Raw genomic sequence first — 10,643 nt, forward strand, 5'->3', positions numbered from 1 at the left:
TGTGTGCAAGGTCATTCAGTCATACCACTAGTCACACCATACCTGCACGCAGTTCCATTACAGCAAGACTGTGGATGTCTGCCAAGAGTTGAGTAATAGTTTGAGCAGCAATATAAAAATAGTAACAGTAAAGTATGGTATAGCACTGAAATTGGAAATTATTTTTGTTACAAAATTGTACTGTATAAAAATGCACATTGTGATTGTTTTAGCATTCGTTATGTACTAATTTCATTCAAACTATTTATTTGAATTGTCCTGCATATATATGTTAATTTAATTAATTTGTCAATATGGTACAGGTATTTGCAGTATGCATACAGTACTACTGTATTCATTTGGCATTTTCACAAAAATCAAATTCAAAGCTGGGCTGAAATAATTGAAAAATACTCAATGGTCATATCACAAGCTTCATTTATATTCCTAAGTCCAAGGTTAACAACTAACCCTAGACAGACAGACAATCAAACAGACTGACAGTCACACAATCTTTTAGCCTGGAGGCCATCTCATCTGTCTTCCTCCCATCACATGGATGTGAAGGTGGTATACAGACTGGGCACCATGCTCCCCATCGTTGATCACTGAGGATGACAGAAATGTAAACATGAGAAACATCTGTAGAATATCAATACAACTAAGTGACATCTTTGTGTAACTAAATGAGTGACCTTGCTTACCCACTCTGTAACCCTCCTGTAAGGACTCCTTCTTTGCCACATTCTTCGCAACGACCAAGAGGTGTCCTAAAAGCTACACAATTTGAGAAAGGTTTCAGCGACAGAGAATTGTCATGTTTTCTATTGTTTCTTATGCATGCTATTATTATTTGTGGACTGTAATGAAAAAAGGCAATCGGTGTAGGAAAAACATTCTAAACACAGGAAAGGCTCGCTGAGTGAAATAATAACAGAAAAAAATAGTGTAGCCTAAACAAAACGGCAGCCTACCTCAGCGTCGTCATCTTTAACCTCACTAATTCTCGGAATAGGGACTCTTGGAATGACTAGAAAGTGCACTGGAGCTTGAGGACTGATATCTCGGAAGGCTAAGCACTGGAAAGACACAAACAACAACAATATTGAAAACTAGATCTCTATCCCTTTGGTTGAATATTGATCAATGCCACGTTCTGAGCAAGAAAATATTATTACAAGTCAATACATGTCGTGGAATAATATTGTGAGTCAGGGGGGTGCATGAAAGATCATCTGATGCAGCTGCCCTGTGTGGGGAGCCCTAGTGTGTATGTGTGTGTGTGTGTGTGTGTGTGTGTGTGTGTGTGTGTGTGTGTGTGTATAATGCCCATTAATACGTTGGTATACCTTGTCGTCCTCATAAATTATATCTGCAGGAAGACTTTTGTCAATCACTTTGGAAAAGATAGTAGGAGCTGGAGAGCCATATTTCTTGCTTGCCTCTTCTGCCAGGCGCACCTCATCAGTTTTTGATGTGCAGAGGCGTCTCTATGACAAATGTAAATCGACAATTACACGTTTTTTAAAACATCTCTGTGTTATTCTACCAAGAATGTCGATGTCTAAATGTATTGGAGACCACCTCTTGATGATTTGAAACTATCCGAGTGGGACACACTGTCTCTCCAAAAGTCCACCACAAGCACGTGCTAATAATGAAGATTAAAGCAACTGAGTTTATTTTCAAAATAGCTACCTCAGCTGCTCGACATGCAGGGCGCAATGGGTTGATATGGCGGCAAACACTTGTCTTGAAGAAATGACCCCGCAAACTGTTAGGAAGATTCATGGCTTGTTGTTCAATCTCCTCTGCTAATGTTGTTAGCACAAGCTGTCAAGAGTGGGCTACCTAGGATACGCCCCAGGATCCGTGGGACGTTCAAGATTCAAAACGTTTGCTAATCTGCATCGTCTTTATGATTAGAATGAACATATTTTAGCTCACCGCCCAGGATAAAAAAAATAAATAAATCTATCGATAACTCAGGAGTCCCACAATGTATTTTGTCTTCATTTTATTTGGTAAAGGCAGATAGGCCTAAATGTTTATCACCCTTCACCCTAGTGCAGTGTGGCACGGCTGCAGTGCAACACCAAAACCTCGGAAGAAGACGAGTTTCCGGAGTCACACGAATGAAACATGGCGGCCCGCACACGATTGCCCTTGCAGTCATTATTTCATAAAAATACATCTGTCTTAAGAAGCGAACGCTTTGCTCATACAAAGCTGGCAGCTCAGGAGCCCGCATATCCTCCCATAGTGCCCTCTCTCACCGCTAAAAGTAAGTCTGCGAAAAGGCGTCAGTTAGAAGAACACTTCAGCCAAGTGCGTGCTGCCGACGTGCAGGAGAAATTGAGACTCATCACTAAAACGCAGCGAAAGAAATATGTGGTGTGTCCGCAGACATTCGCTCTCAATGCCGACAAATGGTACCAGCATTTCACCAAAACGGCATACATACCTGGATTACCTGATCAATTCTCCATCATTGAGGAGAGCAAGAGGGAATCTTCGGCGTCGCCTGACATGCAGAACAGTGCCCCACCACAATCTCCTATCATTGACGATAATACATTTGCTGACATCCGTTCACATGTCATCCATGCTATTTTGCAAGAGAACTGGTACATGAACAAGCCCAGACCGTTCTTGGATAAAGAACAAGAACTTTATGTTGCACCCTTCCTAAGGAACCTGGTGTGTGGACTTACTAACACCCTGGCCCGACACAACCCTTTGCTCCAGCTGTCAAGTTTAGGTAATTAGAGGAATCAGTATACCTTTTTGGTCTTTTGTAGCCTATATCACTTATCATCTTGCTGTTTTTCTTTTAGTGCTCCAATTTGCCCCTGGCCATTGTATGTTGTGATGTTAGCATCGTCTGATGGTCCATTTTTCTGGTTTGTGCAGATCTTGACCCTCAGGTGAACTTCTACTGGCTTAGAGGGCAGAGGGTAATCCCGAGGGGACATCGTGGTGGCCGGATCGAACCCATCAGATTCCAGATCGATGACAAGCCACACAGTCAGATAAGGATACCTCAACAACTTCCACAGGTATGAGCACACACATGCTCAAACACATGGTCCATTCTGAAATGCATCATGGCAGGTGGGTCTCTAAATCATGAAGCTATGCTCTTTTGACCCACTCTTTCAGTTCATGCCTCTTGAAGATGCGAACGCAGAAGACGTCCCAGAGATCAAGTTCTCTCCTGACGTGTTGCCGCTGTTCAAAAGACAATACGAAAACAACATCTTCACAGGTAAGGGACTTGGCTCTGTATTGACTCGAGACTGAATGACACAGTGATACAGTATTATCCTATGACTATGACGTTTCTGAGATTATGCTGGTACTATAGCCTCTTTCAGGACAGTGTTACTATCTGGCTGGTATACGCAGTCCCTTGTTTGCCCACAGCGAAGTCAGACTAATTTCAGTCCGCCTGGTCAGAAATTCAAAATTGCTTGATAAAGTGTCGCTAGGTAGTGTCTTCGACCCCACTGGGGTTTTAAAGCCAGCTATGGCTAATAAACATGTTTAATCTTAAGATGAAACACATGTCATATTTATACTAAATGTATCAGCCGAAATCAATTGCAGTGCTCGCTATCATACTATAATGCAACAAACAAAAAATATGACTCCCAGTGGTAAAACAATCACTCAAGATTTGGAACCAATTCCGACTAATTTTAAACATCTTTCCATGTTTGGTCCAATTTCAAAAAATGTCATGTTTCCCCCTTCATTAAATTATGGTGCCTTTCAGGTTTGGCATACATTAGGGTTATCATCTTTATCTCAGTTGTACATTGAGGGCACGGATAGATAGATAAGATAAAGATAAATACATCTACATTTTTCCGCTATCTGCAGATTCAAGATTCTGTATGCAAAAACACACTCGGATACCCTAATATGCCTACAAAAACTCCTTTAGAGGATGTTCTGAGCTCCAATAAGGTATCCAAGGGTGTGCAATTATATATGGGATTATTAATAATTTCCTGAATCCACCAACTCCATTAAAGGTGCTATGGGAGAATGATTTGGGGGAAAAATTTGATGAGAACACCTGGAATACTATTTTACGTTGGAGTCACTCCTCCTCTTTTAGTGCAAGACACTTTGATCCAGTTCAAGGTGGTTCATCGCCTCGACTGGTGAAGGGCTAAATTTGGAAATATATTCCCTAATATTGACCCTATCTGCACCCGCTGTAAACTGGAACAAGCCACTTTATTCCATCAATTTTGGTCATGCCACAAACTGATGGATTTCTTGATATCTGTTTTTTAATGTTTTTCAGAGGTTTTTGAATTAGATTTTGAGCCTTGTCCCCTTACGGCTATCTTTGGGACTCTGCCAATGGGTTGTCCATTATCACCTGCCCAATCTGACGCGGTAGCATATGCCACTCCTTTGGCTAGATGGGTGATTTTGCTTAATTGGAACCTTCCCTTTTTGCCCTCTTACAACCATTGGGTCAGGGACTTGTTAGGCTGCCTTACTTTAGAAAAAGTAGGCCTAAGTGTGTATTTTTACTGTTTTGTTGATTGTTGTGTTTTTTATGTTGATTATTGTGAAATAACAGAAAACCAATAAACATAATTTGGAAGAAAAAAAAAAGACTTGTGTTTTAGCTAAAGATTAAATATGTTTATTAGCAGCGGCAGGCTTTAAAACCCCAGTGGGGTCGAAGACACAACCTAGCGACATAACCCTCCTGCGTCTGTGAGTACCTTTGAAAAATTTCTGCTACACTTTATCGAGGAGTTTTGACTTAGTCTTAGTCTGACAACTTCGCTGTGGGCAAGCAAGGGACTGCGTATACCAGCTAGATAGTAATGCAGTCCTGAAAGAGGCTATGCTGGTACATGTGTTTATATTTTAAGCCTCCATTTCCATGATGGACCCTATTCTCCCCCTCCCCAGGTACTAAGGTCCCTGACCCAACCTGCTATGGTCACACCCAGTTCCACCTGGTGCCTGACCGGTACCGTCGGGACAAGATGACCAAACGCAACCTGGCGGACCAGATTGAGGTCTACCTGAGAGCCAATGGCATTGCTAGTCTCTTCTCATGGACAGGGGCACAGGCCATGTATCAAGGTAGGATGTCATTTTCCTGAAATACTTCCTCCACATTCAGCATACATTCCCAGGAAGTATCTCTTACAACAATACTGGAAGGCTGCTGCTAAAGCTGGTATCTGCTTGAATCCTGTAGTATTCTTAAGCTTTGGTGCATTGTTGTAGTGGTGTGTTACATGCTGCTATTTGTTGTCAAAGCACAATTTGTGATCTCTAACGCTTCTTCTTTCTAAACCAACATCCACAGGGTTCTGGTGCCACGAGGATGTGACCAGGCCTTTTGTGTCCCAGGCTGTGATCACCGACGGCCAGTACTTCTCCTTCTTCTGTTACCAGCTCAACACACTGGCCCTTTCTGTGGACACTGACTCTGACAACCCCAGGAAGAACGTGTTGTGGGGGACAGAGAGCATGCCTCTGTACGAGGCGGTGCAGGATGGGGCCGTGGTCGGCCTGGATGATGGCGTCCTGAAACTGCTGATTCAGTTCTTGATGAACAAGCCATGAATAGGAAAAAGTCAAGAAATGAGAGGTTAAGTCAATAGGCCTAGCTAAGAGTCAGAGGAGAGAAAGTTGTGTCCCAGAGTCATTGAAGTGTCCACATATAGGTTAATGGGGGCCGATAAGCCATATAAGACATGTCAGAGAACTGGCATATTGTAAAAGTCTAATGTATATCCATTCATAAAAAACATGTATTGATGCAGAATAAATGGAAGAACACATTTTCATTGGTGTGTATGACTTCTGTCAGCTGCCTGCCAGAATGGATAGCATACCACTTGAAACGAATTGATCATAATTCCAATTTAGCTTCACAGGTGAACTGTCTTCTTTTTTTGGCCACTAGATGGTGTAGACAATATGAGGAAAAACTAGAAAGAATAAAAAGAAAAACAAATTTTGTTTCTGTGAAAAAAACATGCATCAATGATTGATTCAGATTAGTGGAAACGCCACACAAAGACAGATAATATACATTTTTTATTGCCATATGTATACATTGCACATTTTCAATTCAGATTAAGTATAGGTACAGTAGCATTGCATTTTGAAAATGATATTGCTTTTTAGGACACATTTCAGGATACACTTGAGAAGACTGCGTCATTGGAAGGTAATAGGAGTGGTTCTTGTTATAAGGCAATGTACACATAAACATGTAGGCTAATTCATCGTTGCAGTGAAACAGGAAGACAGTAGAACACACAGTAACCTAAAGACATTCTGTGTAGGCAGCTAAGCCACTTCCTTAAAAAAACACATAAGTATATATAAGTAACCATCCATGAGAATGAGGGGGAAAAAACATGTTAGTTACTGTTTCAGTAAGGTTGAATTATTACGCAGCAACAAGATGCAACAATGAATTCAAATGCAAAACTAATTCTGAAACTATTTTTGATTCAGATTTTGAATTGGTTGAATTGAAACAGAATTGACACCCTTATGTTCAGTGCTGGTGATATATTAAGCTTTCCTTTGTCTTATTGTGGAATCCTCTTCCATCCCATGTTCTCCTTGTGTCCTGAAAAGTTCAAAGTTGTACATCTTAAGCATTATGACAGTATGTGACTGTACAAACAATACAATATAGATTCAAGAATACTCACAGGCTATTGGTTTGGTCAGCATGCATTCCATTTTCTGAGAACAATGACATACTCAGTTCAGTCTTGCGTTTATGAAGGCAATATGAATACAGTTGAGGACAATATCATACACAGAATGTTGTTTAGCCTGCTTGTCTAGGAGGAAGTCGGGTCTTTGTTTAGTGTTTACCTGTGGCTGAGTTACACTTCTTCTGTGAGCTGTGTCTCTCGTACAGGAGAATGAGGAAGACCAAGACAATGACCTCGGCCAAGATGGCTATAAAAGGCTTGAGAGGCTCTAGAAAGGTGATGACTTTTAGCTCCACATGGCCTGTACTAGCTCCGATGTCATAGACCGCACTGCAGATGTAGGTACCAGCATCAGCTTCTGTCAACTTCAACACTATCAATTTGGATTCATACCCCTCATTATGGATCTCATAGCGGAGAGAGTCAGCATTTGTGTCGATAAGCTCCTGAATCACAGCCACAGGAAAGAGACAGTAATCTAGTAAGTGATCTATTCCTTTATGACAGAATCATTTTCCACATTCAATTCTATGACACAGGATACTGGATACTGATAAGGGGGTTTGGCAATAATAATAAATGTGAGGTTACTGTGCATGCTGGCATTACACGCTGATGACCCATTTACCACCATTGTTATTTTCGTCGTTGGTATCAACATTAAACAAGACTTAGATAAACAAATCTATGCTACGAATATCACATTTTCCTGGTCCATAGACGTTTTAGCTAATGTAATAATTTGGCAAACTGTCCCTTTAAGCCTATACTGATGCCTACCCACCTTCTCTGTGCCATTGGTGCTGTACCAACGCCAAGTGACTGGAGCGGGCTTCATTTTACACAAAATCACCACAGAATCACCCACATAGCTGATGATGGGCTTGTCTCTCACAGCGCCCATCTTTGGAACTGGTAAAAACATAAACACGTTCAAATCGTACAAGTCATATGCACCTACTTGATGAAAATTGTTTTATGTTTTCTGCTGACAAAATTATAAGGAGCAGCACTTGTAGGAGCAAGGCAAGAATGTCTTACATGACAATACTTGACATGTCTGAAAGTGATTCATGACATATACCTCATACAGGTACTGTACCTGAGGTATTGTACATAGACCTACCTGCCAAACGAAAGTCTATTGTGGCATTTTTTTCTGCACTACTAAAGACACAGGAATAATTCCCCAGATTCTCTTCATTAATGCTGAACCTGTAAAATAAAACATAATCACAAATACAACCATAACCAACCAACCAGTGTGAAGTAACACAGGAGGGCTAGTCATTGCCTCATGACTAACTACAGTACTGCATGTAACTGCAATACTGCATGTTCTTCTCATACTGTATGTGCTATAGTACATGCATGCAGAAAGTGATGCAAGCCAACACATTAGTTTGTATATTTTCTCTCACTGACAATATGGTATACTATAATTCTGTAAAAATAAATCATATGAAATAGGCAAACATGCCAGACAGTAACTGTACATCGTTCAAATTAATCAAATACACATACTTACACTTGTTTGAGATTATATTGCTCATTCTCCAATTGTACTGTGAGGCGGGTGCTATTAATTTCTTTCCCATCTTTTGTCCAGTAACCAGTAATGTTTGGTAATTTGTTTTCATTACCAGTCCAGGTGCACTCTAACTTTAAAACGATGGGTTTCAAGAGTTGGATATTTTCAACATGATTGTCACCTGTATATTCAGAATTTAGGTGGAAGTTCAAACAGAGGAACAAATAGGCCAAAATGAGACAACTGTTCATTCACAAAGTGCTAATAAATGCAAATGAACAGAATCTATACAATTTTGCTGCACAAGTAGACATTTGTCATCCAATGAAAGCTTCACAGCTACCATTGTAATCTAGTCAATGTTTACTTCACTACTACCACTGTCATCTAGTCAATGTTTACTTTCTTTCCTGAATGTACAATTAAGAGAATGTAGTTAAGCCACCAATATAGTAATTTGAAGGGCGATAAACCACAGTAGTACATTATCATGCTTCAAAAACAGCTGTCAGTGAAATGTAAAGTTACCTTTAAGGACCACACTCCAGGTGTTTTCAACTGGTGCAACTGTATCATTTACCATCAACAGAGGAGGTGTTTCTACTGTAAGAGAAATTGACATGTTTGGTAGCATCATGCTTTGTTCCTGTTTATAATCTGGTAGTAATCTGGTGACAGCTCATTTCCTGAGCAAGGAAGGTATGTCCTGGACATACTGTAGTTTCAACATATCAGCTCTGAATATAGTAAATTCTACTTCATCCACTAAACATATAGGCATACATACATAGAGTACAGATATTTAGGTGTACGATAGGTGTATGACATATGACATTTAGGTAGTGTAGTGTACATTGAGATTAAAATGTTAATGTAGAACAGCCCTGTGCCCATGGTACATGACAGTACTGCAAAAGCACATGGTGCTGACGGTATACAGCGCGCATACTTTAAAGTCGTCACCAAACCACCCCTTCAAGTGGCTCAGCAATGGACATTTACACCTCCAGGGAAAGAGCATCAACACAACCAGGATACAGGTGGCCAATGTCCGGATATAAAACTGAGAGCATCTCAAACATGTACCAGTGTCACTAGACAGTTATAATAAAGCTATACAGTATTCAATACTGTACTGATACAGCAGTTTCCCCCCTTAGTCTACAAGGTCACATCATTGCCAACCATTCAAAGAGATCAGGCTTTAAAATACCAAGTCCCAGAACATTTACATCCAAATGATTATTTACTTGTATTGATGCCTCTCCAGGAGAAGAGAAGCAGGAGGGCCTGGATGGAGTAGATCCAGGAAGACAACATTCTGCCTCAGTCAGTCCTCTTTCTCTCTGCTGCTCTCTTCTCAGCAGCAGGCAAGCTCTATCTCTAACCCCCCCCCCTCTCTCTCTCTCTCTCTCTCTCTCATCTGCTGCTGGCTGCTCGTCCTGCATGGGCGTGTACTTGGGGACCCCTCCCCCGATGCCCCAGCAACTATGACGCAGTGAGGATATCAGCCTACTGCCTCCTGGTGTTCATCCATTATTCACATAGCAGAGATCAGGGTTTAGTTCGGTCCCACGCTGCCGCAGGACCTTGTAATTTATATGTTTACGCAGTCTTTTTCACTGTATTTTGTACCCTTACAATCCTGGCTCACATCGTGTGTACACTCACTGCACTTCTACTGTTATGTTTTATTACTGATATTACTGAGCATTCGCAGTCGTAGCTCCTGCCTCCCTTTAGACATCAAAAGAGCTGACTCAGTGGACAGTTTTAAGAAGTTGTTAAAAGCACACCTGTTCATCAATTGTTTTCTTTCTTTCTTTCTTTTCTTTTATAATATGTGTCTTGCCTTCTGTGTTGTTTTTAATGTTTTAAATATTGCACCTTGAGACTTTATGCTTCTATACCGTATTTTATGTTTCAATATTGTACTTTATGATTCTATGCCATATTGTATTGTTTTTCTGTTTTATGCTCTTTCACTCTTATCTTGCTCTCATTGTTCAGTGCTTTAAAACCTTATATATATAACCTTATAACCTCTAATTAAATAATTAAATGCCATAAATGGTTTCATCTGTAGGTAATGGGTCTGTGTCGTTTACTTAACTAACTTAAAAGCCAAATTAAGAGCAGATCCTTCTGGGATATTGTGTGATCAGAGGATATAAATGAGATTAACCGTGATTTGCTTTCTTCAGCAGTGTACAGATCCATCTCTCTTTCTTTCTCTCTCTCTCTCTCTCTCTCTCTGTCTGGAGCATATTTTGGCACACAGGCTGTGGTTCCTTCCATTCCATGTAAGAGAATTAATGCAAAATAGGCACATGCAGTACTACCCTGTGGCATTATAAACCACTAGTTTACCAAGCCAAACCATGGTTGTGCCACTTCTCAATTCAGTG

At 40.6% G+C, this 10,643-nt stretch overlaps 3 protein-coding genes across 3 annotated transcripts; 1 reads left to right on the forward strand and 2 right to left on the reverse strand.

Annotated features, from left to right (window-relative positions):
- Nucleotides 1–449: 449 nt before the first annotated feature.
- hint2 (histidine triad nucleotide binding protein 2) lies at nt 450–1,815 on the reverse strand. Its single transcript, XM_084457045.1, has 5 exons — nt 1,678–1,815; nt 1,329–1,469; nt 954–1,058; nt 684–756; nt 450–587 (listed from the first exon to the last, which is right to left on the reverse strand). Exons 1-5 carry the CDS (start codon nt 1,768–1,770, stop codon nt 496–498), a joined length of 504 nt encoding a protein of 167 aa, XP_084313171.1. The 5' UTR covers nt 1,771–1,815; the 3' UTR covers nt 450–495.
- A 306-nt stretch (nt 1,816–2,121) lies between these two features.
- On the forward strand, nt 2,122–5,747 carry mrps30 (mitochondrial ribosomal protein S30; the record flags this gene model as incomplete). Its single annotated transcript, XM_084456755.1, has 5 exons — nt 2,122–2,740; nt 2,893–3,038; nt 3,142–3,247; nt 4,924–5,100; nt 5,330–5,747. 5 exons carry the CDS (start codon nt 2,122–2,124, stop codon nt 5,587–5,589), a joined length of 1,308 nt encoding a protein of 435 aa, XP_084312881.1. The 3' UTR covers nt 5,590–5,747.
- A 1,106-nt stretch (nt 5,748–6,853) lies between these two features.
- emb (embigin) lies at nt 6,854–9,555 on the reverse strand (the record flags this gene model as incomplete). The annotated part of the gene is made up of 3 exons (XM_084457463.1): nt 6,854–7,150; nt 7,489–7,616; nt 9,486–9,555. 3 exons carry the CDS (start codon nt 9,553–9,555, stop codon nt 6,854–6,856), a joined length of 495 nt encoding a protein of 164 aa, XP_084313589.1.
- Between the last annotated feature and the right edge of the window lie 1,088 nt (nt 9,556–10,643).

The sequence above is a fragment of the Borostomias antarcticus genome (assembly GCF_949987555.1).
Source record: "Borostomias antarcticus genome assembly, chromosome: 23".
NCBI classification, from domain to species: domain Eukaryota; kingdom Metazoa; phylum Chordata; class Actinopteri; order Stomiiformes; family Stomiidae; genus Borostomias; species Borostomias antarcticus.

What these genes read in the sequence shown, in the direction of transcription:
- hint2 (XM_084457045.1), bottom strand. Translation starts at nt 1,770, where the DNA reads ATGAATCTTCCTAACAGTTTGCGGGGTCATTTCTTCAAGACAAGTGTT. An exon ending in CTGCATGTCGAGCAGCTGAG is followed by an intron (nt 1,470 to 1,677) that starts GTAGCTATTTTG and finishes CATTTGTCATAG; the next exon opens with AGACGCCTCTGCACATCAAA. An exon ending in TTAAAGATGACGACGCTGAG is followed by an intron (nt 757 to 953) that starts GTAGGCTGCCGT and finishes CAAATTGTGTAG; the next exon opens with CTTTTAGGACACCTCTTGGT.